At 35.8% G+C, this 26482-nt stretch overlaps 2 protein-coding genes across 2 annotated transcripts; one reads left to right on the top strand and one right to left on the bottom strand.

Annotated features, from left to right (window-relative positions):
- Positions 1-6118: 6118 nt before the first annotated feature.
- LOC132546700 (mediator of RNA polymerase II transcription subunit 19-like) lies at positions 6119-13387 on the bottom strand. The gene is made up of 6 exons (XM_060210450.1): positions 13195-13387; positions 10194-10350; positions 9449-9548; positions 8315-8414; positions 7641-7751; positions 6119-7046 (listed from the first exon to the last, which is right to left on the bottom strand). The coding sequence occupies exons 1-6, from the start codon at positions 13385-13387 to the stop codon at positions 7033-7035; spliced, it is 675 nt and encodes a 224-aa protein (XP_060066433.1). The 3' UTR covers positions 6119-7032.
- Positions 13388-15547: 2160 nt separating this feature from the next.
- Positions 15548-17125, top strand: LOC132547688 (E3 ubiquitin-protein ligase TRIM45-like). The gene has a single exon (XM_060211525.1). It carries the CDS (start codon positions 15548-15550, stop codon positions 17123-17125), a length of 1578 nt encoding a protein of 525 aa, XP_060067508.1.
- The last annotated feature ends 9357 nt before the right edge of the window (positions 17126-26482 follow it).

Raw genomic sequence — 26482 nt, 5'->3', positions numbered from 1 at the left:
GAAAGTAAAGACTATTCGGCAAATCTCGGCTGATTCCGATACTCCATGTAACTACGTACGCAATCTGCCGAGATGTAACGAGTGTAGAGAGACCGCGGAGCAACAAAACGCGAGAAATTTGATAGCTTCATGAAACCTTGGTAGCTTTATGAACATAAAAATATGTAGCCTAATAGATATGTACGTTGATATTTGAAACAAGATTTACAACTTATATCAAACCTTTTCCCAGTAGAACTTGAATATATACAACACGTGAGAGAGAAAGAGAGGGAGGGAGGAGGGGAGGGAGAGAGATGTAGGTAACAAGTCTTTATTATCGATACATACAAAGTACATTTGTATTGTATAGATAAGTATATATATATTTAAGGATGAGTTGAGATTATTGGGGGTATATAACTACAGCTGAACTTGAACTCTGGTAAGTTGATAAACCGGCGTCTATAAAAGTCACTTGTCAACACAAGGGTGAGCTTCATTCCTTAAGGAATTTTCATCAAAAGTTCGAGTCTCATGTTTTTTAGGTCAAAGTTATTGTTACTATTTTCCAAACTTTTTGTCAGCGTTCTAACACCGTCATTCTTTGAGGGATTCTCATCAAACTTCACACACATAAATGATCTATGGCGAGTCTGAATTCAGGTTTGTTGGGTCAATCCTTTCAATGAATTACAGCAAAACAGTTTGCGAAGCATACTGTTTCCATCTGGAAGAATTGTGCACACATGATAATTTATCACGGAAAACCGTATAGAATGCCGTGTGGTTAAATAATACGACGATATGTACATCATATGTTGTTCGACTTGTAATGAAGTCAATAGAAGGAATCAGAAGCTGTTCTCATTACCTCCCGCTACAAACTTACTTACGGTTTGAGATCTGTTTGACAAAGAATTTTCAGTCTGGTTTTAACTGCCGAAAAACGATATATAATTACTATTAATTATGTAATTTCTTATATTCTGTTTCGACAAGCATTGACATAATTCAAGCAAGATTCAATCGTTAAAGAACTCTCTCTTTCTTGTTTCATTCCTGTCGAAATTATACGAATTCATATAGAACTTTTTCTTATTTTCCGACGAAGATTTTTTACTTTTCTTGGTAAAGCGGTATGTACTGGAGAGTGCCGGATCGATCGATCGATAGATAGATTGTCTTCATCGATGGAAATTTCGGCTTCTGTCAGTTTTTTGTAGTTGAGATAGGGTGTCTCTAAAATGTTATCAATCGGGATCCAAATACATGTAACTTGTTGCTGGGTCCACATGTTCTAATCAGAGACTTCGTGTCCTCTTTTCCTACACTGCTTTCACGATCACGCGCTCACGCGCTCACGTGCTACTGTCCAAGGTTAATGAGTATGATGTACTCTGTGACCTTCAATCTTTGGAGAGTTTCGAGATAAGCTCTAAGGTTCCTCAATTCAGGCATGTAATACATGAATTCATGCTAAATGATTGAGTTTCGTTTCCCTAAAGCATAAGGTATTTTCGTTTTTTCCAAATTGAGTATGTTTGGATTACTTAAACAGGGGGCTAACTCATTAAAATGTCTAGTATTCAAATAATTTCGTTTTCAGAAATTTAACTGGCCACTATATTCGCACACGATATTTTTTTTCAGGAAAATATTAATTCGAAAAAAGTAATGAAAAATCGAGGAATTGATATATAATCTATATGAATTGATATGTAACTCGGCGTGCGTTATGTTAGTATGGTGGCCAGCTCAACTTCTGGAAACGAAATTATTTGATAAATAGACATTTTCATTGAGTTAGCCCCTGTGGTTACATATAGTCTCATACTTCAGTCCGGTTAGACATTTCAGTGACTGTTTCGTCTCAGACAACGACAATATTATAACATGATAATAGTTTCAACATCTTAAGTGCAGGTATAGGGTTATCTAGGATTAAATCATCACGTAATCAAAGCGAAACTTGTTGTATCATTACCAGAGATAGATGTAGTAAGTCTTCAGTTTCTCAACCGGCGTACATATTTGTAAATCAAAATAAAAGAAAAATAAATACATACAACCTGAACGTCCATCCACATACAGCAGGTGCGACGTGTTCTAACATACGTAATTTTAAAATGTCCCTCACGTGACTCGCATAAGCATATTCAAATGTATGATAATGCTTGCTAGTGTCGCTGGTTGTGAAATAGCCACGGCGCGTTTTATCAAATGACCATCGCTAGGCTCTGAAATATTTGGTCCACCAATTTACAGCGTATTTAAAGCTGTCCGGAGGTTGGCAATTCTTAGATACAATTTCGCACTTCTAGAGAGATATGTTATACACTGATAATATTTAACAACCTAGTTCTACTTGCAAAGAAATTGACTCAATTGAAGCACCCCTACTTCTACATCATACCAAAAATAACACATGACACATTGTCATGCCGTTGATTTTTTGAGAGGGGGAAGGGTATCGCCCCAAGAGAACAGTGATAGTAATTTTGAAGAAGGCCTTCTTGTAGTGTTTGGTGGCTACACCACTGAACAACATGCGGGAGGTCCGTAATATAAAGGTATATTGCCCAAGAAGACAACCATAACATAGGACCGAGGTTACAATGCGATGTTCTACTGACCAAGTCACTACAGAATTTCTTTTGTTAAGTTAGAAATGGGTGTCATAATCTTCTTTCTTGAGAATCACCCACACATAAATGAAGCAGTCATAATATGGATTGTGAATAACCTTTTATCAAATACATAAGCGCACTATATTTGCAGATCCTATGTGAGAAAAGAGAAATGCGTTAGAAACAGTAGTTTTACCCAATATCCCAACTGTCGAAATATAGATCACAGTGACTTACATATGAATAGTTATGGTACTTCCAGCGATGTACCTTGCAAAAATCAAAGAGAAAAGTAAACAAGATATCACTAATAAAATAGTAACCTTTATGCACTTCCGTTCACATATATTGAAAAGCAGAAATTTAAAGTTCTTAACACATTTTACTCCTGTGATCTTAAAAGTTGATCAAGGTCATTCGTTTCATCATTTCCTCCCAGCATGTAACAATGCCAATATCAGAACATTCAGAGTTTCGGTTATTGAGAAAAAAATAAAAAAAAAAAAAATAAAAAAATGAATAGTTTACCCTATGTGACCTGGAGAGTTGGTCAAGGTCATCCGGTTAAACAAGCTTGATAGCCCTTTATCCAGCATGCTCCAGACCCAATATGATAACCTCTGGCCTTTTGGTTACCGAGAAGTTGTTAGTTAACACTTTTGACCCATACCCTTGTAAGGGGGTCAATGTTATTCACTTGAACAAACTTGCCAGTCCTTCATCATGTTACATGCCCAACCAATGTCGACCCCCTCGGCCATATGATTATAAAAAAAAAAGTCCTTTGAATATGTTACCACATTTGACCCATGTGACCTTGAAAGTGAGTCAAGGTGATTCACTTGGAACGAACTTGGTAGACCTTCATTCAATGCACAACATCAGTAACCTGAGCATTTTGGTTATTAAGAAGAAGTCATTTAAATGGAAAAATTGCAGTGGCAGTCTTTTGATTTTCTTCACCCTCACCAAAATACAACTTATATTATAATACACTGACAATGTATTCTCTATATAAGCTTCATCTCATGAACATGTCTGCCAAATATCATACTTCTGGAACTTTTGGCAATTCATCGTAGAGTATTTGAAGGTTTCAACAACATTGTTCCCTATGACCTTTCCTTTTCGAAATTGTGTGCCTTTATTCCATGAACATCAGCCAAATATCCCACTAATAGACAACTTGGCTAGCCAGAATAAGTCATGTACAGATTTAAACAAATTTGAACTATGTGACCTTGATTATTGGTCAAGGCCATTTCTTTTTGCAAACAACGTTGTGCTTCATCCTAGAAACCTATCAGTCAAATATCATGTTTCTGTGTATTTTGGTTAATCAAAAGTTGCTTGAAAGGCTGAAGGCAATTTCTTTTCAGACTTTGTTGAGCTTCATCTTCGGAACCTAGCAACCAAATATGTTTCAGGGCCTCTTGGTTAATCAGAAGCCATACCATCTAAGATTTTAACAAATTTGACTCACGTTGCCTTGAACATCATTTCTTTTTTAAATCTATCAGTCAAATATCATGAACTTCTAGGTATTTTGGTTAACCAGAAGTTGACTAAAGGTTTGAACACCCCTGTGATCTTGAATAAGGGTCAAGGTCATTTCTGTTCAAACAATTAATCAGGATTCTCTGCCAAACACCAGAAGGCCTTTTGGTCAATCAAAAGATCTTGTTTTTAACAAATCTGACCACTGTAACTTGAATATGAATGGAGGTAATTTATTTTTGCAAACTTCATCATGCTTCATCCTAGGAACCTCTCAGTCAAATATCATGTTTCTGGGTATTTTTCTTTGAATGTTTTCACAAATTTGACTACTGTGTATGTCAATGTCATTTCAAAAAGTGTGATGTGTGTCATCCTAGGAACCAAATATCAAGCTTCTGGGTATTTTGTTTTATCAGGAATGATTTTAACAAACTTTGTGGAGTTTCATCTTTGAAACATGTTTGAAGGCCTCTTGGTTAATCAGGAGTTGTTTTGATGTTTTAACAAATTCGACCCCAGTCACCTTGAATAATGGTCAAGGTCATTTCTTTTAGCCAACTTTGTTGAGCTTCGTCTAAGACACCTATCAACCACATACCACGCTTCTGCACCATTCGGTTAACGAGAAGAAGTCATTTTAAGGTTTTAACAAATCAATCAAATGAAAATTATCACAATACAGTGAAAGATATTACTAATAATATTAAGGTTTATTGACTGATAAACCAAAAGTGGATTGGCATTCATCACTGGCACAAGAAATGGGGTAGGCTTCAATGTTATAGTCATGCCTTATTTATGTTATTGGCCATTTCTATTGCTTCTTCAGACACATACTAATCCCTATTCAAATCACTCTACATGTGGAAGATTGTCCATTGCTGTCTTTGGTGCTGCCAATGAAGGTTGTCATCTTTCTTGTTTATGTTTGCAGACAACAGTGAAGCAGTAGGGTGTGTATAACATCATCTGACATTCAAATTTTTGGTCAATGGAATAATAATTTTTAACTGAATAAATTGCATTTTAAAAATGAAGAAGTGAAATTGTAAAATTTTGTTCTCATTCCTGATTGCTTATTGACAATGTCACTATGGTTGTTGATGAATCAGTTACCATTAGTGACTAATACCAGTTGTTCTGTACAATAGTGACATCACGAAACCATTAGTGACTATTACACATTGTTGTGTACAATAGTGACATCACGAAACCATTAGTGACTAATACACATTGTTGTGTACAATAGTGACATCACGAAACCATTAGTGACTAATACACATTGTTGTGTACAATAGTGACATCACGAAACCATTAGTGACTAATACACATTGTTGTGTACAATAGTGACATCACGAAGCCATTAGTGACTATTACACATTGTTGTGTACAATAGTGACATCACGAAACCATTAGTGACTAATACACATTGTTGTGTACAATAGTGACATCACGAAGCCATTAGTGACTAATACACATTCTTGTGTACAATAGTGATATCACGAAACCATTAGTGACTACAGTAAATTTCCGGTATAGTGCACACTTTTTCAAGCTAAAACTGTCGTGTCAAAAAGGGGGTGCACATTATATGCAGGAACATGCCATTCTTGGGGTTATCATTCCTGAGTTCTACATCCGCCATATTGGATTACCTCCCTTCAAATAGTTATATGTAAGAGTCGTCGGTCATATATGATAGTTTGGAGATAAAAACAAAAAAAAAACAAAAAAATGAATGTTTTAATCATCAGCCATACACGCTAGCATTATGATGAATCTATTTTGTTTTTTTTTTCCGTTTCCTGTTGTTCGAATAGACACAGGTCAATTTCGTATTTCTGAATCATTTTGATGATGTATCAGAAGATTTTGGGTAATACACATTGTTCTGTCTTGCCAACAAAACATCCTAAGTACCCTGTGGTTAGTTCTGTGTTGGAGCTTTTTCATTTTTAGGTATCTACAGTTACCAATTACTAAGGCAAATAAGTAAAAAAGAACAAGGGTGATAAATACACATTTCAATTTTATTACATAGAAAAACTTCTCATTAACATGTTATGACTTGGGCATAGAAAATCTTTAACATCAAGTCTCTTTCCCATATACACACCAAGTCCATGTCATTGGATAGACATGTCAGACTCACCTTAAAACTGGTTCATATGTATTACAAACCTTAATCTAGTTCTCTATAGGAAAAATAAACATTCATACATGTAAGTAGTTCAAAGTTTTTGCATTTTGAAATGAATATCTTATGCTATGCCATCAAAATTCATAACTGTTTTTAACCTGTCACTTAGAACTTCTAACCTGAGACAGTAAAAGCTACCAAAGAATGGTTTCTGATATTGTTTGAGAGATAGCGACTACAAAAAATCCACTTTCTCCAATCAACATTACAGATAACAAATGAACAATGACATTCCAATAATTGTCCAAGCACCAGTACTAACATTACTCCAGTTTGATGAGTACAATGAATATCTGGAAGGACAAATCCAGAACTGACAATCCAGTATATTCAGCTAAGACATATCCAGGTTAACATGTGACTCCAGTTGACTCCAGTGTCAAAGTACCCTCTTGTTTTCACACAGTCATACATCCAAGAAAACATTTCAGTGTATGTTGAAATCATTACATGATCAAGATTACCAAGTATATTTCAGTGTAATGTAAAATCAGTCACACAACCAATCAGTCACATGACAACAGTCACACGGCAGTGTAGTCCAAAATCAGTCACATGAGCAGATAAACCCTGTTCTTATCCAAAGCATGTCACAAATCTCACATAATCCAGACAACATCCTTAATTAGTATATTAAAACCAGGCCAGCTCTGACAGGGTTGTAGACTCCACTTCTACATGTATTGCACTTTAAAACACAGATCTACAGATACTAAACCAGATTCAGGACTGTGACTCTGAAATGGAAAAAAACAAAGAGATGTTAACTAATGAAATAATCACTTACTAAATCCTAACAATCTCATAGTACTAATCATGTATGTAAGAAACATTCCACATGGAAATCCCATCAGGAGAAAAGGATAATCATATGCATACTTTGATTTCAGATCAGCGGGCCACACCCCCCAATTGACAAAAAAAAAAATAAAATAAAAAGATCATGGATGAGGGGAAGGTGTTTATAATATTCTTGCTTGTAATATTCAATTCACAAGATCTTGAAGGAAAATTTAGTTATGAAATGTAATTATGAACAATGTTGTTTCTATGAGCAATGTTTTAATTATTTTTTCCCTGTAATGTTGAGTCACTGATATCACAGATTGGAGTTTTAAACACTGTTTCTTCCCTTAAATGTTCATTTGTGAAGTCCTCAAAGCAGTGTGAAATCTTAAACAGTGGTTATTATCTTTCTTCTCCACAACACTGAGTCATTGAGATCTTTCAGCAGGGTAGGGATATAAACAGAATCATGTGTGTTCCCAAAACATTTGAGTAATTGAGATTTCTCAAGAAACAAACCAGCACTATCTGTAGTGAAATTTTACCTTCATCTTTTTCCTTCACTTTTTTCTTTTTCTTCTTTTTGCGTTTCTGTTTCTCTGTATCATGTTTTGGTTTCTTTGTCTTTTTATCATGGCCACTTTCTACGGGATTATCTGTAAACAAGAATATAATGTCTCAGATATATATATCTATACATATATAACATACTTAGGATTGATATGTTATTCAGACAAAATAGCATTACTGCATTGCAAAATTATTTACGTAATCTACAAATGTTTCACAATTATCTTCTTCACATCACATTGTATCTATCCTTGATTGTTTTATGCTAATATCACCACTGTCCATTGGAAAGCAAGAGTCTTTGATGTCTAATATCAATGCATGTATCATGACAATATTAGACGACAAGATGAGCGAAAGATTTTAAAAAGTAAGAAAAATGATATCAATTCATTCAATCAAGCAGTGTCAACAGCAAAATTTCAACAAAAACGCCTACACAGTACAAATCCCAATTTTTCTTGTATCTAACTTCATTTCAAAGTAATGTTTTCAATTACAGTATATTATCTATTATAGAGCTGATGTCTTTTAGGGTCAAAATTTCAATAAGGAGAAATCAGAAAACAAGACGGGGAACATCAGTTTATTATTTTCTGTCGCTTTAACAATCCTATACAACTAAATATTATCAATAACCCTTCCGCACCTGGATAGTCCTGCAAAGCACTTGTTTTTTCATCTTTTTTCCGCTTGGGTTTTGGCTTTTTCTTTGGCATCTGGTTCATAAACCTATACTGTTCTGGCAGCTAAAAGAATAATGTAAAGAGCTGACATTACTGCATATATCAAAGCACTATTTGAAAAACGAACAAGTCAAAATTTTCTTTTATTACAAAAATTTCCTTAAAACATTCTTGATATACAGTAGCATGTTACTTCAGCATTTTGATAACTATGTAATTAAAATTTACAAATTAAAATTGAAAATAAAACTGAAAATTCTCTGTTGCCTGATATCTCAGAACAGAGAAGATAACACAGTCTAACAGAGGATCTGATCATTATTTGTGTTTGAGATGGATTCATTTAAGTTAAGGGCTAACATTCTGTGACAAATCTCATCCAGCAAGGAGATATTACAGAATGACAGAATGAGACTGAGATGTTACAGAATGTCAGCCTGACATTGAGATATTACAGAATGTCTGTCTGACACTGATGTGATGTTACAGAATGTCAGCCTGACACTGAGATTTGACAGAATGTCAGCCTGACACTGATGAGATGTTACAGAATGTCAGCCTGACAATGAGATTGATCAATCTCTAACATACACAAGTGATAGATTCTTCTTTTTTCAGGTACATTATTGTGTCAAAATGCACAAAATCTTTATCAATTTTTTTTAAAAATCCAAATTCTTACATTTTACTATTAATATTCATGCATTTTCAGTTTACATCAGAAAGACAACGAGAGTGTGTTATCTTTCAGTATCTCTGCATTTTAAGTAAGAACTCTGTAGAAGTTTAAAATTTCATCATTTGAAAAAGAAGAAGAGTTTTATTTTGACATTGTAATTGCTTTTTAGAAGTAATTTCTGCAATTAATTCAATTACACAACCGAATGCTTTCGATATTCATCAACATTTGAATTTTTGAGATCAGAATATTACTTGTATCAATTTCATCATTTGTCATAGAAATGCAAATCTAATAGTATAAAAAATCAATAATATTGATAGTTTTCAAACGTCATCAATCATTGTAAAATACTTCATATTTATAAAAAGGCTTCAACTAAATGCCACATATTGGCCTGAGGTCGTGTAATACGTACTGGTCCAGGGTGGAGACGGAAGCCTGTCAAAGAACTGTTAGACAGAGGATTTAATTCCTTTCCAGTGATGGGGGGTTTATCTATTAGAGACCGGAGAGAGCTGGAAAAAAGAATTTAAATGTTTGTTATTATGAACAGATATAATTTACAATGTTAAGTACAGACCAAATTATTCTGACATTCTAATGACTTATATATCAGCTTGGAGTACTAGTCCATCCAGACCACTATATAAAAGTTATTTAATGTCAGAATAATTTAGATTATGTAAAGCATAAACAAATATGGTTCTATTCTTTGTTCATGTAAGACAACTGGTGCCAGGATATAAGTAACATCATTACAATATTCATCCAGTAATGTTGGATTGCAGGCCAATCCTATTTTATTATCCTGTAGTAAGTCCAGGCCTGGACTACCTGGTATATGTATCAATAGCAATATGTGGTTCCCTTGTCATATTAAAAGATAAACACCTAACATAACATAAAGTTTTAAATCTAATTCTTCCATAATCCATAACAAAACATTGGATATTTTATCCTTCAAGTGAAAGAAAGAAAGAAAGAAAGAAAGAAAGAAAGAAAGAAAAAAAAGAAAGAAAAAAAAGAAAGAAAGAAAGACATATCAAAACAATTACAAAGATTTATAAAAGCCATCAAGATTTTTTTCCCTTACACAAAAACCTATTATAGCTTATGGATAGTTTTAATAATAGTAATATTCTTTTGCTACGGACTCATACCTGTTATCATTGATACCGGGGGCATCTATGTAGCCAGGCAGATTGGGTAGGAATGCACTGAGTTCTTCTTTACCCTCTTTCTTACAGAACTTGCTGTAGGAATGTTCTAGATCATAATGGATGATCAGGTTGTTACTCCCAGTCATCTCTGATGGATCTATTAACATAAGAAAATCATACAGTGAAGTAATAACATAAGTATGCATTTTCATAGGTGGACAAAACCTTCAGGGTATCTGGTACAGTACAAATGGTGTACACTTCACATCTGCAGAAATTTTAATGATGCCACATTAAAAATTGTAATCAAAGTATGTGGAATGAAAAAACAAGGTTTTGTAAGTCCAAAACAGAGCCCATATAGGGCAGGGCTTACAGATATTATTGATGGCTACATGCATAATATATTATTGCAATAACAATAACATATTACTAGGTGTAGATAAGGTAGTTATGGTGGGTAATTAATAATTATCTCCCTTTATCCAGCAGTAAACTATACATGACAAGGATCATTATATTGAGATTTGTGATCTATTTAACATTCAACAATATCAACTAAATCAACTTCCCTTCATATTGTTGTAAGAAAATTAACTATGTTATTCAACAGTGGCACTCATTTGAAAAATGAACCTCCATCAATATAAGCTTCATTACTGCATCCCTGAAGTGTCTATCATATGTATTCTGTGTGATGTTGCGAGTCACTTAAGTTATAACCTATATACTGTATCAACTCTATACTCGGGGATGGTTTGTTGAATAGGATCATGTCAGTTTATCGAAATCATGCATTCACTGATCATTCCTGTAACTGCTTTGAAGCTAAATTATGTAAATACAGAGTAGGGTTGTATTTCCAACAGACCTTCATACTGGGTAACAGACCTTGATGTACCATTATATGGGGTCATGGTGAAAGTGAAACCATAATTCCTTCAAAATTCAAAACTATTCCATGTTGCTTTTATTATGCTCTATTTCTCATTACTATAATTCTATAAAATACATCCAGTACTGCGAAAAATTCATCACCCTGGAACACATTCTGCTACAATCAATCCGACTCTCTCCATACTAATCTATAACATGCTCTTATAATGAAGCTTTCATGTGATTCCCAAAAAGTAGCTCCATAAGTCATGGTACTGATAATAAGAACAGTTTGAAAAGATGGAATGTTTCCTGAAAATGATTAATTTGCATACTGATGGAGTATATAAACAAATTTATCATGTTATGGGCATAATGTAAATACAAATAGGCCAGAGACATAAAATAGATGGATAGGAGAATTTGAGTCACCTGGTAACTACTGTTGACTTGATATGCATATATATGCACACACTTTAAGTAGATACAGAAATATTTTCAAAATAAACAGTAGCAAAAGGCTGAAAAACCTTTAAACTGAACATGTTAACTTTTATGACAAATAATTTCAACAAACATTTGATATTTTTTAAACAAAATACATGTTTATGTTATTTACAACTGAAATATCACCCTACATTTTATAAGTTCTAGTTAGGCTAGCCAGCATTTAGTTGAAGCTAGCTTTGACATAGAACTTAATTGAGCACATGTAAACAAGATTAGAAAACAGCTATAAGTGAGGAGAAGGGGCTTCACAGATTTCACGGCTCAGTGAACACAAAAGCTTGCTGTTAACAATAGATTAGCCTCTATTACACCTTTCTTCCAGTTCCCACATGATATGTTCCTGGTCCTGACCTACTGTACACTACATACTGCGGTCTTCTTAGGGGTACAGAATTCTATCTAGTTTGGGTAAAGTTGGTACTTTGTATGCATGTCCTTTTATTTGTATAGAGCTAATTTTCAAGTTACATATATTGAAAATCTAATGATTTTTTTTGTGTGTTTGCTATGATGTTGTTGCTGTATTTGTCTCAGAGTAGGTTTTTTTGTAATGAAATAACTAAATATTTGCTTGATTCTGTGTGTTCTAGTGCATGGTTATGGAGTTGTTATTGTGATGTATTTGTTGCATTTTGATACGATGCTAATGATGTTGCATTTGTTGCGATGAAAGGTCAAAAGTCAGTCTGTCTCTCATTGTCATTCTGCCTCAAGGTCTTATTGTAGTTTCAGTGTGTCATATGTTGTATATTGTCTTGTACATGATGTTGTCATCATGAAAGTCATTATATAATGTAAATGAGGAAAACAGTAGGGCCCAAAGATGCCTTGAGTGACTCTGAATGTTACTGGTGTTGTGTCTGATTGCTTCCCTACAAATAAAACTGATTTGGTGCAGAGTGAAAGAAAGTCTCTGATTCATATTCATATTTATTATGCTGTTATAGGTACATACATTTTCATTGACTACACTCATTTTAGAGACAGAACAGAGGTGTTCATAAAAGGTAGAAAAAAATCCACCTTGGGTGCAGTGAACTAAAAAATAATTCCTGCATGCGCAATGTACCCAGAAGTCTTGGATTCATTTCAAAGTAAAACAAGTTGATTTGCCTCACTAGCCATTTCAGACCTTTAGTTTGCTAGCTTAAGTCATTCCAGTGTGTCCAGTTACTCTGCTTAGAAATTAAATTGCATTGCCATTACCAGTTACACTAATAACAGCCTGGCACTACACAGAACTACTTGAAACAGACCGATGCAGGTAGTGTTAGACTGTTGAATTGTCGTTCGCAATTTAAGTGTTCATAGACTTACATTGTAAAAAGGTATAAAAAAGCAATCTTACGTTCTACAAATAAGAATAAACGAAATTCCCTATAACACAGTCTGAATGGTTTCTAATTTCGTCTATACTCTTTTTAGGAATTATTCATTTGTTTTGTTCAGCGGGTTGCTAATATGAAGGATGTCAATTTCAAGGAAGTGTTTCTAAAATGGACAATGGATCAATAATACATCAACATGGAGCAACTTGAAAGTATATTCGCTCGGCCGGATACAGCTGTCAAGTGGCCAAATATAACAACATGTACATGTGCTGAAGTGAACTCACTGGCTGTCCCAGACCCCATATCTTTCACGAGATAGAAAGGTCCAGAATGTATCACCGACGGCACCCTTCCCAGACTGATGGTGGTTCTGAGGGTCCCAGACGAGTCCGCGCGGGGGTAGGCCGGTGAGCGAGACCCCCGGGGACTCGATTTGGGAGATATTTGATCAGGTCGGCGAATAGGTTCGTTCATCATGATGCCATATTGTTTTCTGCAGCAATGCTCTTTCTTTGATTTGATTGGTTAAAAATTATTCTACCACTATCGAACATTAAGGATACGAATCCCGTAAATTACACATAAATGATTCACCGTATCGTGGTCTTGGAGTATACCACAAATGTGTATTTTTTATTCCCTTAGTTTTTTTTACTTAATTGGTTTTGTAATTGATATGCGCATATAGTTTCTATATATGTATGTTTTTAAACAAAAATATGAATATTTCATCAGTACGGTGAAGGAAAGTGGAAAGTTAATTTTGATATTGATGTAGGGCAGGAGTTAGCTCGATATCTAATGAGAAAGAGGTAAAATTACCTCGTGTCAACACAGTAGTTATCTGACACTACGCCACAGTTTAACTGCAGAACTTTTAAAAATAATTTCGACAGGTCACCTGTGCAATTTACCCACCTGATCGTCACTGATAGCAACGACCCACAACAAGGAACTAATATTATCTGGTAGTTCGCACATGTGGATCACTAGTCACAACCAGGTATTTATCCGTTTATTTAAAGAAAGGACTATAATATGAAATTGTGAAATGTACCAGAATATACATGTCAATAACATTATGTCTCTCAATCTTACACATACAATGCTTGTACACATTTCATAAGCACACCATCATCAGGTAGTGGGTTATTTAGAATGCCCTACGTCCGTGGTCTGTCGTCCATCAATTGTTTGCCTCTCAACCGTCTGTGAACAGCTCCAGCTATCACTATTTCTTGAAAAGTACTAGATTTATTTTATCCATGTAGGTTTCTCTAAGTGTCTAGTTGTGCCCTTTTGTCTTTTGATTTTGGATTTGATCAGAAAAAAACAAAAAACAAAATGGCTTTAACAGATGTAGCCATCTTGCATTTTGACAATGAAAGTTAGTTATTGCAATTTCTTGAGATGTAAATAACAGATCTTTCTCAGATTTCATATGTAGGTTCCCTTTTTGTCCCTAAATCTGCCCGTTTAATTTTGGAATTTATCAGAGAAACAACTTTTTAGGTCACCTGAGACAAATTCTCATGTTGACCTATTGCAATCACCTTCTTGTGACGTGTTGTGCATCTGTAAACTTTTGAACATTTTTTGACTTCTTCTCAAAAACTCCTAATCCATTTTCAATAAAATTTGCAGAAATCTTTCCTGGCCTAAGATGAACCAAACAAAATTGTGAATTTTACAGTCTCTACCCCAAAGGGGCCTGAGGGGTGGGGCGAAAAGGGGTCAAATTGACTTGGATTTCAAAATTTTCTTCTCAATACTCAGAGATGAAAGAATCAAATACTCTTCATGAATCTTAAGGTGCTTTACCAAAATTGTGAATTTTATGGCCCCAGGGTCTCGCATTTCCCTGTGGGGAGGGGATAAAGTTTACTATAATTTATATAGGAAAAATAGATTTCTGAGTGTAATTTGTTTAATTTCCATTGAAATATTTCAAACGTGATTAGAATTGTGAGTGAAGGATAACAACTTGATGGTATGCCCTTATTGATCCTGACTGACCCCCGGGGGCTGATGGGTGGGGCCAAAAGGGGTCAAATTGACTTAAATTTTAAAAAATTCCTTCTCAACACTCAGGTATGGTAGAATCAAACGCTCTGTATGAATGGAAGCATGGAAGGTGCTTTAAATACCAAAATGGGTCTCATATTTCTTCCTGGGAAGGAAGTTTTTTTTAAACTTTACTGTAATTTTCATAAAAAAATTGCCTGTTTGAGCATAATGCTGGAAAAAACTTTGTAAGAATCATTAGTATAGGATGACAGGTTTGAAGGTATGCATGTATAGATACTGACTACTATATTCATTGTCACACTTTCTATTTCATGACACTTGATAACTACCGTTTAATGTTTATATTCAACATTGCTTATCTCAGGTGACTGTCAAGGTCACTTGGCCTCTTGATAAAATAACTTTTAAACCTTGAGAAAATTTGAAATGGAGGCAAGAAGAGAAAAATCAAATTTTTGAATAACAGATTAATATCAAACAATGGTGAGCACCAGTATCTCTCTGGGGTGTTTTATCATCTTGTGACAGTGTTAGTTTCTTGTTATTTCAGCATCTATAAATATATATAACTAGTAATTTTTGTCCTTTCAGATTTCTCTGATCTTCATCATGGCAACACCTATCAATCAAACCTTTTTCCATCCAAAAGGTCAGTCCACCTGTAGTGAACATAAAGGGAGGCAACTGGATCTTTATTGTGAGAAATGTGATCAACTTATCTGCCTAACATGTATGTTGACAACTCACGGAAGTCACCCTGTTTGTCAGCTCAGTGCAATTACTCCTCAAAAGAAACAAGATATTGAAAACTTCATTGAAAAAACAGAACAAAATGACCTGGTAAAAGTCGGGGAATATATCACCTCTGCTGATATACTACTTAAAGACAACACCAGTAATTTTGAGAAACTTTCACTCCAACTAAAAACTCAAACAGATAAATTAAAACATGAACTCGATCTACATACAACACAGACACTCTCTATTTATAAACAGATGGAAGAGGACAACACTAGGCTGATACAGAAATACAAAAATGAACTGGAGATGTACGACAAACAGCTGAAACAACAATTACAGGATTGTCAGGTGACCCTTCAACGTGGTTCTCACCTGGACATCTATGACACAGAAATATATCCCTCATTAAATTTCCCTGTAAAACCTGTCCTAGGTACAACCAGCTTCACACCTAACACAAATCCTCACCATTATCTACAACAGGCCTTAGGGACAGTTACCACCTCAGGTCAAACATCGATTGACCAGGATCGGTCAGTCTCAGCACCAGATGAACAGGGGCAATCCTCTAAACAACAACAAACAGGAGTAAAAGGGAAGAAAGCAGTGACAAGTAAAAAACTATGGTTAGAGACCATAGTGATGAAGGAATGGGAATCTCCATGTTGCATTTCGTCTGTATGTCCCACCACTGATGGTCAGGTGTGGACCTGTAACTATTTAAGTGATACATTAACTCTCTTAAACAGGGAGGGTAAAGTAGTACAGGAGGTCAAACATACGGCTGTCATCAATTACATCAGTCTATCACCCACAACACACACACTGTGGGTCTGTGACGAGAAAAAAAACATTATGGAACTGGCATCAGGACAACTTACAAACAAATTCAGAACCAAGGAGTTCCCCAGGTGTATATGTGTTACAGCCAGTAACCATATCATTGTTGGAATGAACAAGCACATCTCGAAATTTACCACACAAGGTCAAATGGTGCTCACTACAATGACCAGAAGGACACGGAAACCATTACTACATACACTGTACAAGATGGCAGAGTGTCCAGTAACTCACAATGTCACAGTGATTGATTTCAACGATGAAAGTGACAGTGGTGATGGAGACAGACATGTTGTTGTCATGGATGCTGATTTCCAGGAACTGTTTGTATATAGAGGTGACATCCCCAGTGCATATAAACAAACACCAGAAACAGAAGATGAACTATTTAACCCCTGGTGTGTGGTGTATGACAGTGTGGGGAACCTCATCATAGGGGATTTAAGCAACTGTAGGGTCCTACTCCTCAGTGGAGGTGGTGAGTTCCTCAGAATCATATACACAGAACCACTGGGGGCATGGGAAGTAGGTGTAGACAGGGAGGATGTTCTGTGGGTAGTGTTTGAGGATGACAATGTAAAACTACTACAGTACAGCAGTGTGTAACAGTACTACTACAGTACAGCAGTGTGTAACAGTACTACTACAGTACAGCAGTGTGTAACAGTACTACTGCAATACAGTAGTGTGTAACAGTACTACTACAGTACAGCAGTGTTACAGTACTGCTACAGTACAGCAGTTTGTAACAGTACTACTACAGTACAGCAGTGTGTTACAGCACTACTACAGTACAGCAGTGTGTAACAGTACTACTACAGTACAGCATTGTTACAGTACTACTACAGTACAGCAGTGTTACAGCACTACTACAGTACAGCAGTGTGTAACAGTACTACTACAGTACAGCATTGTTACAGTACTACTACAGTACAGCAGTGTTACAGTACTACTACAGTACAGCAGTGTTACAGTACTGCTACAGTACAGCAGTGTGTTACAGTACTACTACAGTACAGCAGTGTGTTACAGTACTACTACAGTACAGCATTGTTACAGTACTACTACAGTACAGCAGTGTGTTACAGTACTACTACAGTACAGCATTGTTACAGTACTACTACAGTACAGCAGTGTGTAACAGTACTACTACAGTACAGCAGTGTTACAGTACTACTACAGTACAGCAGTGTTACTGTACTACTACAGTACAGCAGTGTGTTACAGTACTACTACAGTACAGCAGTGTTACTGTACTACTACAGTACAGCAGTGTGTTACAGTACTACTACAGTACAGCATTGTTACAGTACTACTACAGTACAGCAGTGTGTAACAGTACTACTACAGTACAGCAGTGTTACAGTACTACTACATTACAGCAGTGTTACAGTACTACTACAGTACAGCAGTGTGACGGATATATGTTACTCTGGTGAGTTACCATGGTAACTAACATTGTAATTAATATCTACATGTCATGAAGACAATAATGTTTAAATAAATGATGATGTTTATTGAAGAAATGTATTTTTGTTTTTCACCATCCACATCCTTCACTTTGTAAACTACATATATCTGTATGTAAAAAACAATGTGAAATTCACTTTAGTATGTTCAAACATTGCATGTCCTTTTTCTTTATTCCAATTTAAATCAATAAACAGTTTAGCTGTATATTTAGACAATGTAAAACTACCACAGTACAGCAGTGTGTAACAGTACTACTACAGTACAGCAGTGTGTAACAGTACTACTACAGTACAGCAGTGTTACTGTACTACTACAGTACAGCAGTGTGTAACAGTACTACTACAGTACAGCAGTGTTACTGTACTACTACAGTACAGCAGTGTGTAACAGTACTACTACAGTACAGCAGTGTGTGACAGTACTACTACAGTACAGCAGTGTTACAGTACTACTACAGTACAGCAGTGTTACAGTACTACTACAGTACAGCGTGTAACAGTACTACTACAGTACAGTGTGAAAAAGTACTACTACAGTACGGCAGTGTTACAGTTATACTAAAGTACAGCAGTGTTACAGTACTACTACATTACAGAAGTGTGTAATAGTACTACTACAGTACAGCAGTGTGTAACAGTACTACTACAGTACAGCAGTGTGTAACAGTACTACTACAGTACAGCAGTGTGTAACAGTACTACTACAGTACAGCAGTGTGTAACCAGTACAGCAGTGTTACTGTACTACTACAGTACAGCAGTGTGTAACAGTACTACTACAGTACAGCAGTGTGTAACAGTACTACTACAGTACAGCAGTGTGTAACAGTACTACTACAGTACTACTACAGTACAGCAGTGTGTAACAGTACTACTACAGTACAGCAGTGTGTAACAGTACTACTACAGTACAGCAGTGTGTAACAGTACTACTACAGTACAGCAGTGTGTAACAGTACTACTACAGTACAGCAGTGTGTAACAGTACTACTACAGTACAGCAGTGTGTAACAGTACTACTACAGTACAGCAGTGTGTAACAGTACTACTACAATACAGTGTGTAATATTACTACTACAGTACAGTGTATAATAGTGCTACTACAGTACAGCAGTGTGTAACAGTACTACTACAGTACAGTGTGTAACAGTACTACTACAGTACAGCAGTGTGTAACAGTACTACTACAGTACAGTGTGTAACAGTATTACTACAGTACAGCAGAGTGTAACAGTAGTACTACAGTACAGCAGTGTGTAACAGTACTACTACAGTACAGCAGTGTGTAACAGTACTACTACAGTACAGCAGTGTGTAACAGTACTACTACAGTACAGCAGTGTGTAACAGTACTACTACAGTACAGTGTGTAACAGTACTACTACAGTACAGCAGTGTGTAACAGTACTACTACAGTACAGCAGTGTGTAACAGTACTACTACAGTACAGCAGTGTGTAACAGTACTACTACAGTACAGCAGTGTGTAACAGTACTACTACAGTACAGCAGTGTGTAACAGTACTACTACAGTACAGCAGTGTGTAACAGTACTACTACAGTACTACTACAGTACTACTACAGTACAGCAGTGTGTAACAGTACTACTACAGTACAGCAGTGTGTAACAGTACTACTACAGTACAGCAGTGTGTAACAGTACTACTACAGTACAGCAGTGTGTAACAGTACTACTACAGTACAGCAGTGTGTAACAGTACTACTACAGTACAGCAGTGTGTTACAGTACTACTACAGTACAGCAGTGTGTAACAGTACTACTGCAATACAGTAGTGTGTAACAGTACTACTACAGTACAGCAGTGTTACAGTACTGCTACAGTACAGCAGTTTGTAAAAGTACTACTACAGTACAGCAGTGTGTAACAGTACTACTACAGTACAGCAGTGTGTAACAGTACTACTGCAATACAGTAGTGTGTAACAGTACTACTACAGTACAGCAGTGTTACAGTACTGCTACAGTACAGCAGTTTGTAACAGTACTACTACAGTACAGTAGTGTGTTACAGCACTACTACAGTACAGCAGTGTGTTACAGTACTACTACAGTACAGCATTGTTACAGTACTACTACAGTGAAATTCACTTTAGTATGTTCAAACATTGCATGTCCTTTTTCTTTATTCCAATTTAAATCAATAAACAGTTTAGCTGTATATTTAGACAATGTAAAACTACTACAGTACAGCAGTGTGTAACAGCACTACTACAGTACAGCAGTGTGTTACAGTACTACTACAGTACAGCATTGTTACAGTACTACTACAGTGAAATTCACTTTAGTATGTTCAAACATTGCATGTCCTTTTTCTTTATTCCAATTTAAATCAATAAACAGTTTAGCTGTATATTTAGACATGATCTATAGTCTTATACTCTACATGTATACTGTATCCCTATCTCTGTACACTGTATATTGTATATTTGTCACTTTATCTGCAATAAAATACCTTGAAATTACATTGGTGTTTTATTTTTTCTATTGACATTTTTCTGTTATATATGTGTCAAAAAATTCCGGAGTGTGATTTAACAGGATGTCGGAGTACTCCAGGCTCCTATTCGACAGTATCAGAATACTTAGGGATCTGATGATACAGGATGCTTGAATACTCAAGTATTAACACAAATATTACAATAGAAAGGCTGAGATCATCTGTCGGCTGGTGTACATGCCCCATATTTTCAATGCGTGTCGCAAATACCATTTGGTGGATTCTTTTTAAAAGCAAGGAAACAAGATTGTATGGCAGGTATGTTGTGTCAAATGCATTTTGGGATCCCACACAAAACCATTAAAATTCATACATTATAAAAAGATATGTGTTAGATGTAAGATACCAGGTTGTTTGCGAATATTATTACTTTTTCATTACCTGTATTATATTGAGAATTTTTTTTATTGTAATTAAACAAAAATGTAGAAACTGTATCCAAGCTACAAAGTTTGAATGTACACCATTTAATCAGCAGAGAAATATATTACTCGGAGATCATTCCATAAAATATTGAAAAATGTAGTTAACAATACAATGATAACCTATTTGTGCACCTGTTCAGAGTAAGGACAACATGGAGATCTTTATCTTGTGGTGACGTTCAAATCTTATCTCTTTCAAGTAAACATTCTGTGTTATAAAGATATCTCATTTTTGAAAGTGTTGGCATCTGAACATGCGAGCGTACACCCCCACACACTGTGTTTCTCGAAGACATTACGGGGAAAACCGTTTAACAATATCAAAGATATCGTAATGGCAAGTGTGTAATAATCATCAGGCGAACTAAAGATCTTCTCAATATTGAATAAATGTTATTCTCCGTTGTAACATTATCAGGAGTCCATTAGATTACTCCATAAGTCCCTGTGGTTCCACAATGTCACATATTATCAGAACATTATCAAACAAGTCCCTGTGATTGTTAGGTGTCACATATTATCAGGATACCATTAGATATCTCCACAAGTCCCTGTCATTCCCTAGTGTGACATATTATCAGAACATAGTCTGACAAGTCCCCATAAGTCCTCATGTGACAAAAGATTTCATGATACCAATAGTTCACACGACAAGTCCCACTGATTCCTTGGTGTGACATATTATCAGGACATGGCTAGATGACTCCACAAGTCCCTGTGATTCCCTGGTGTCACATACTATTATAATACTGCTAGATGACTACAAAATACCCTGTGATTCCCCTTTGTCACTTATCAGAACATTGTCCCACTGATTCCTTCATGTGACATATCAGAACACTGCTAGATGACTCCACAAGTCTCTGTGATCGCCCGTTGTCATATGTTATCAGAACATTGTTGACAAGTCCCATTGATTCCCCAGTGTGACATAATATCAGGACACTTTAGATGACATGACAAGTCACTGTGATTCCCAGATGTGACATATTGTCAGGATACCAATAGCTGATAACACAATTGTCATATACTTTCATAATACTGATAGATGAGTTCACTAGCCCCTGTGATTCCCCAGTGTCACATATTATTAGGAGATCCTTAAATGTATTCACAAGTCTCAGTGATTTCTCGGTGTTACATATTATCAGAATGCCACAAGATGATTACACAAGTCCCTGTTATTACCAGGTGTCACGTGTTATCAGGAGACCGCTGGATGTCAACTCTAGTTCCTGTGATTCACTGTTGTCAATTGATCGTTAAATGTGGTGACACTATTGTGTAGTAACCATCAGTGGTGACACTATTGTGTTGTAACCATCAGTGGTGACACTATTGTGTAGTAACCATCAGTGGTGACACTTTTATGTAGTAACCATCGGTGGTGACACTATTGTGTAGTTGCCATCGGTGGTCGACACTTTTGTGTATTGACCGTAATTCGTGACACTGTTGTGAAGTAACCATCAGTGGTGACACTATTGTGTAGTAACCATCAGTGGTGACACTATTGTGTAGTAACCATCAGTGGTGACACTATTGTGTTGTAACCATCAGTGGTGACACTACTGTGTAGTTACCAACAGTGATGACAATATCGTTTAGTAACCATCAGTGGTGACACTATCGTGTTGTAACCATCAGTGGTGACACTATTGTGTAGTAACATCAGTGGTGACACTATTGTGTTGTACCCATCAGTGGTGACACTATTGTGTAGTAACCATCAGTGGTGACACTATTGTGTTGTACCCATCAGTGGTGACACTATTGTGTAGTAACCATCAGTGGTGACACTATTGTTTAGTAACTATTGTTTAGTAACTATCAGTGGTGACACTATTGTGTAGTAACCATCAGTGGTGACACCGTTGTGTAGTGACAGTCAGTGATGACACTATTGTGTAGTTACCAACAGTGGTGACACTATTGCGTAGTAACCATCAGTGGTGACATGATTGTGTTTTGACGATCAGTGGTAAAACTATTGTGTAGTGACCGTCAGTGGTGACACTATTGTGTAGTAACCATCAGTGGTGACACTATTGTGTTGTACCCATCAGTGGTGAAACTATTGTGTAGTAACCATCAGTGGTGACACCATTGTGTAGTAACCATCAGTGGTGACACTATTGTGTTGTAACCATCAGTGGTGACACTATTGTGTTGTACCCATCAGTGGTGACACTATTGTGTAGTAACCATCAGTGGTGACACTATTGTGTAGTAACCATCAGTGGTGACACTATTGTGTAGTAACCATCAGTGGTTACACTATTGTGTAGTAGCCATTAGTGGTGACACCATTGTGTAGTAACCATCAGTAGTGACACTATTGTGTAGTAACCATCAGTGGTGACACTATTTTGTTGTAACCATCAGTGGTGACACTATTGTGTTGTAACCATCAGTGGTGACACTATTGTGTTGTAACCATCAGTGGTGACACTATTGTGTAGTAACCATCAGTGGTGACACTATTGTGTCATTAGTTAAAAACTATTTAAATTGTGGCCAATGACAAAATAAGGACTTTCAAAGTAAAATCACATGCAACTCTCAAACATAACTCCAGTTGGACGACAACAAAGATGATGATGCTGATGAAGAAGAAGAAGATGATGATGATGATGATGATGATGATGATGATGATGATGATGATGATGATGATGATGATGATGATATTTTCTTACCCGTGTATTTTGTACAGTGATATCTTTTATCACACACAGAAATTATTGACAATAGCCCCCGTAAATATCTATGTAGTCAGTTGCGTGTGTGACAGGTGACTTATGGTGTCAATACCATGTCTGGTTATCTAGTCTCTGTGATGAAAACAATACCAACTCCAGCACTGGACATCAACAAATACTACATCCAGATTAGATTTTATTTTCCTGTTCCTACAGGTGTGCGCACGGTTATATTCTCATTTCCCGGGTAACACAGATGAGAAACTGAAATGTTATTTACCTTTTGCTTAGTAATTTCTCGAAACCACAATCACTAGATCTGAAGCACAGGATTGATTGTGCTTAAAACATCTGATGGACAATAAAGGTGTTATTTATCAGAATGATATAATTATTATTATTTTCATAACTTGGATCTTGGTCACATGAAGGTGTTTGATTTTGTGATATTAACCGGAAGTTTTTAGAAACACTGGATAATAAACTTGTCGACAAGGCAAAGTGATGACGATCTCTGTGGAATGCAGTACTATCATGTTGGCAAAATTCTTGATATCAGTCTCACGTAAAAACAATGAAAACTTCTGATTAGAGGTGACAATAAACAATTTGTAACGAATGCTGAACCTTTTCCCTGTACACAAATGTGTATAAATATTTGTTTCTTAAGGTTTTTAATAATGGCAATTTATTTTAACGCATATTTTTTAAAAAAAAATTTCTAATTTTTTGACAAAACAAATTATCATGGCGAAGTTGTCGGTTGTCATTTTTATTGTGGAGATGAAATGCGATCCAATATAGAAATATCACAATCAGGAACAAGGTATACTTCAAATTCTCCAAAGCCTGACTGTTTTTCCAAACAAAAATCATATTTACTGTATATTTATCTTCAAAATAAGATGAGCAACATGAATATTCCTTGATACATGATAGTGTAACAAACTCACATATATAGATATATATTTGATAAAATTGATTTTACAGAAGTGTCCTAATTTAAAAAAAAAAATGGTTGATTTCCCAAGAAATCTTACTTGGTTCTAGCAAATATTTAAGTTCGGTGCTCGTCTGTCCATATTTGGAGAACGTATAGGTTTTGTTAATTTGGTGAAAAGATTAAAATTGCCATTAAAATGATGAGAATTTCTATTTTTATATCATTTTGACGACTTTACAGATACAATTTTTCAGATATATCGGTAAAGTTTTGTATATTGTGATGTATGTTACTCTGACAAACCAACAGAGTGCTGTGTGACCATGCATGACACACCAAGTCTACTGTGTGACCATGTTATGACACACCAACAGTCTACTGTGTGACCATGCATGACACACCAAGTCTACTGTGTGACCATGTATGACACACCAACAATGTACTGTGTGACCATGTATGACACACCAACAGAGTGCTATGTGACGATGTATGACACACTAGCAGTGTACTGTGTGACCCTGTATGATACACCAACAGAGTGCTGTGTGACCATGTATGACACGCCAACAGAGTGCTATCTGATCCTGTATGACACACCAACAGAGTGCTGTGTGATCATGTATGACACACCAACAGAGCGCTGTGTGACCATGTATGACACACCAGCAGTGTACTGTGTGATCCTGTATGACACACCAACAGAGTGCTGTGTGACCATGTATGACACACCAACAGAGTGCTGTGTGACCATGTATGACACACCAGTAGTGTACTGTGTGACCCTGTATGACACACCAACAGAGTGCTGTGTGACCATGTATGACACACCAACAGTGTATGACACACAAACAGTGTACTGTGTGACCCTGTATAACTTACCAACTTTCGGTTGTGCGCAGATCGAAAACTAATTTTTCAATCATGGAATTAAAAAAGTAATCTATTCTAAATGTGTGTTTCAATGAATCATTTTCTTTTCCAGAGGTGTTTGGTAATATATTACTAAACTGAAATACCTGTCTTATGACAACTTTTCTCTGCAAGCAACTATGTTATGATTTCCCTATATTTCTGCATAACCGCTGTAGCGAAGATATTTGAGTTAACTAGACTTGCTGTTTTTATAAACAATTTTTCTCCAAAGGTACATAACTAATCTTTTTTCAAAATAAACAGTTGTAGAAAGCTTGATTTTTAAATTTCAAATCTGTGTTAACTTTTGATATTTGTAAAACAAAACAAAAATATATAAGTTATTTGCAACTGAAATACCACCCTATAATGTATAACACTTTCTGGCTGAAATATAAAAATGACATAAAGAATGGTTGAATAATTCTCCATCTGGCTCACATAATTTTGTGATAAATCTATTTGACTTTTTTGTTTTGTTTCAACATCAAGATTGATCCTTTCATCTGTAACATCCTTTTTATCGTTACTAGTTTTAATTTATTGATTATATCCCATTTTCTTACAAGATTTTTACTTCAGCACATAACCCATTTCATGGTCATATAATCTTGTTTACCACTGTAATGAATGGGGATTAGTGAGTAGTTGAATGAGGTAGCAAGTGATTTATTACCCACACTTTCCCATTGTGAGACGTGTAAAGCATGCAGGGAAGAGAGGTATAATTACGTCCCTGGTTGAGATTTAGAACATTTTTATCATCTAATTAACCGATTTGGCTACAACGTTACCTAACTATTTCGTCAATACTATTTGCCTTAACCTAAGTAGGATTAAAATACGGCCGAAATGTCTTGTGAATTCGTTACCGTCTTGTACACTGCATATACACATATGTACGTCATCGTTAATAGTCGCTTGCGCATATGGTTATTCGTCTGATGAAGGTGACTGTTGTCCATAATAAAACAACACACATGAATTTCATACT

Source organism: Ylistrum balloti, unplaced genomic scaffold (assembly GCF_031769215.1).
Source record: "Ylistrum balloti isolate Yb309-2 unplaced genomic scaffold, AGI_CSIRO_Ybal_v1 Utg369562, whole genome shotgun sequence".
Lineage (NCBI taxonomy): Eukaryota > Metazoa > Mollusca > Bivalvia > Pectinida > Pectinidae > Ylistrum > Ylistrum balloti.
Note: the sequence above shows the minus strand (reverse complement) of the source record. Positions and strands in the feature narration are given on the sequence as shown.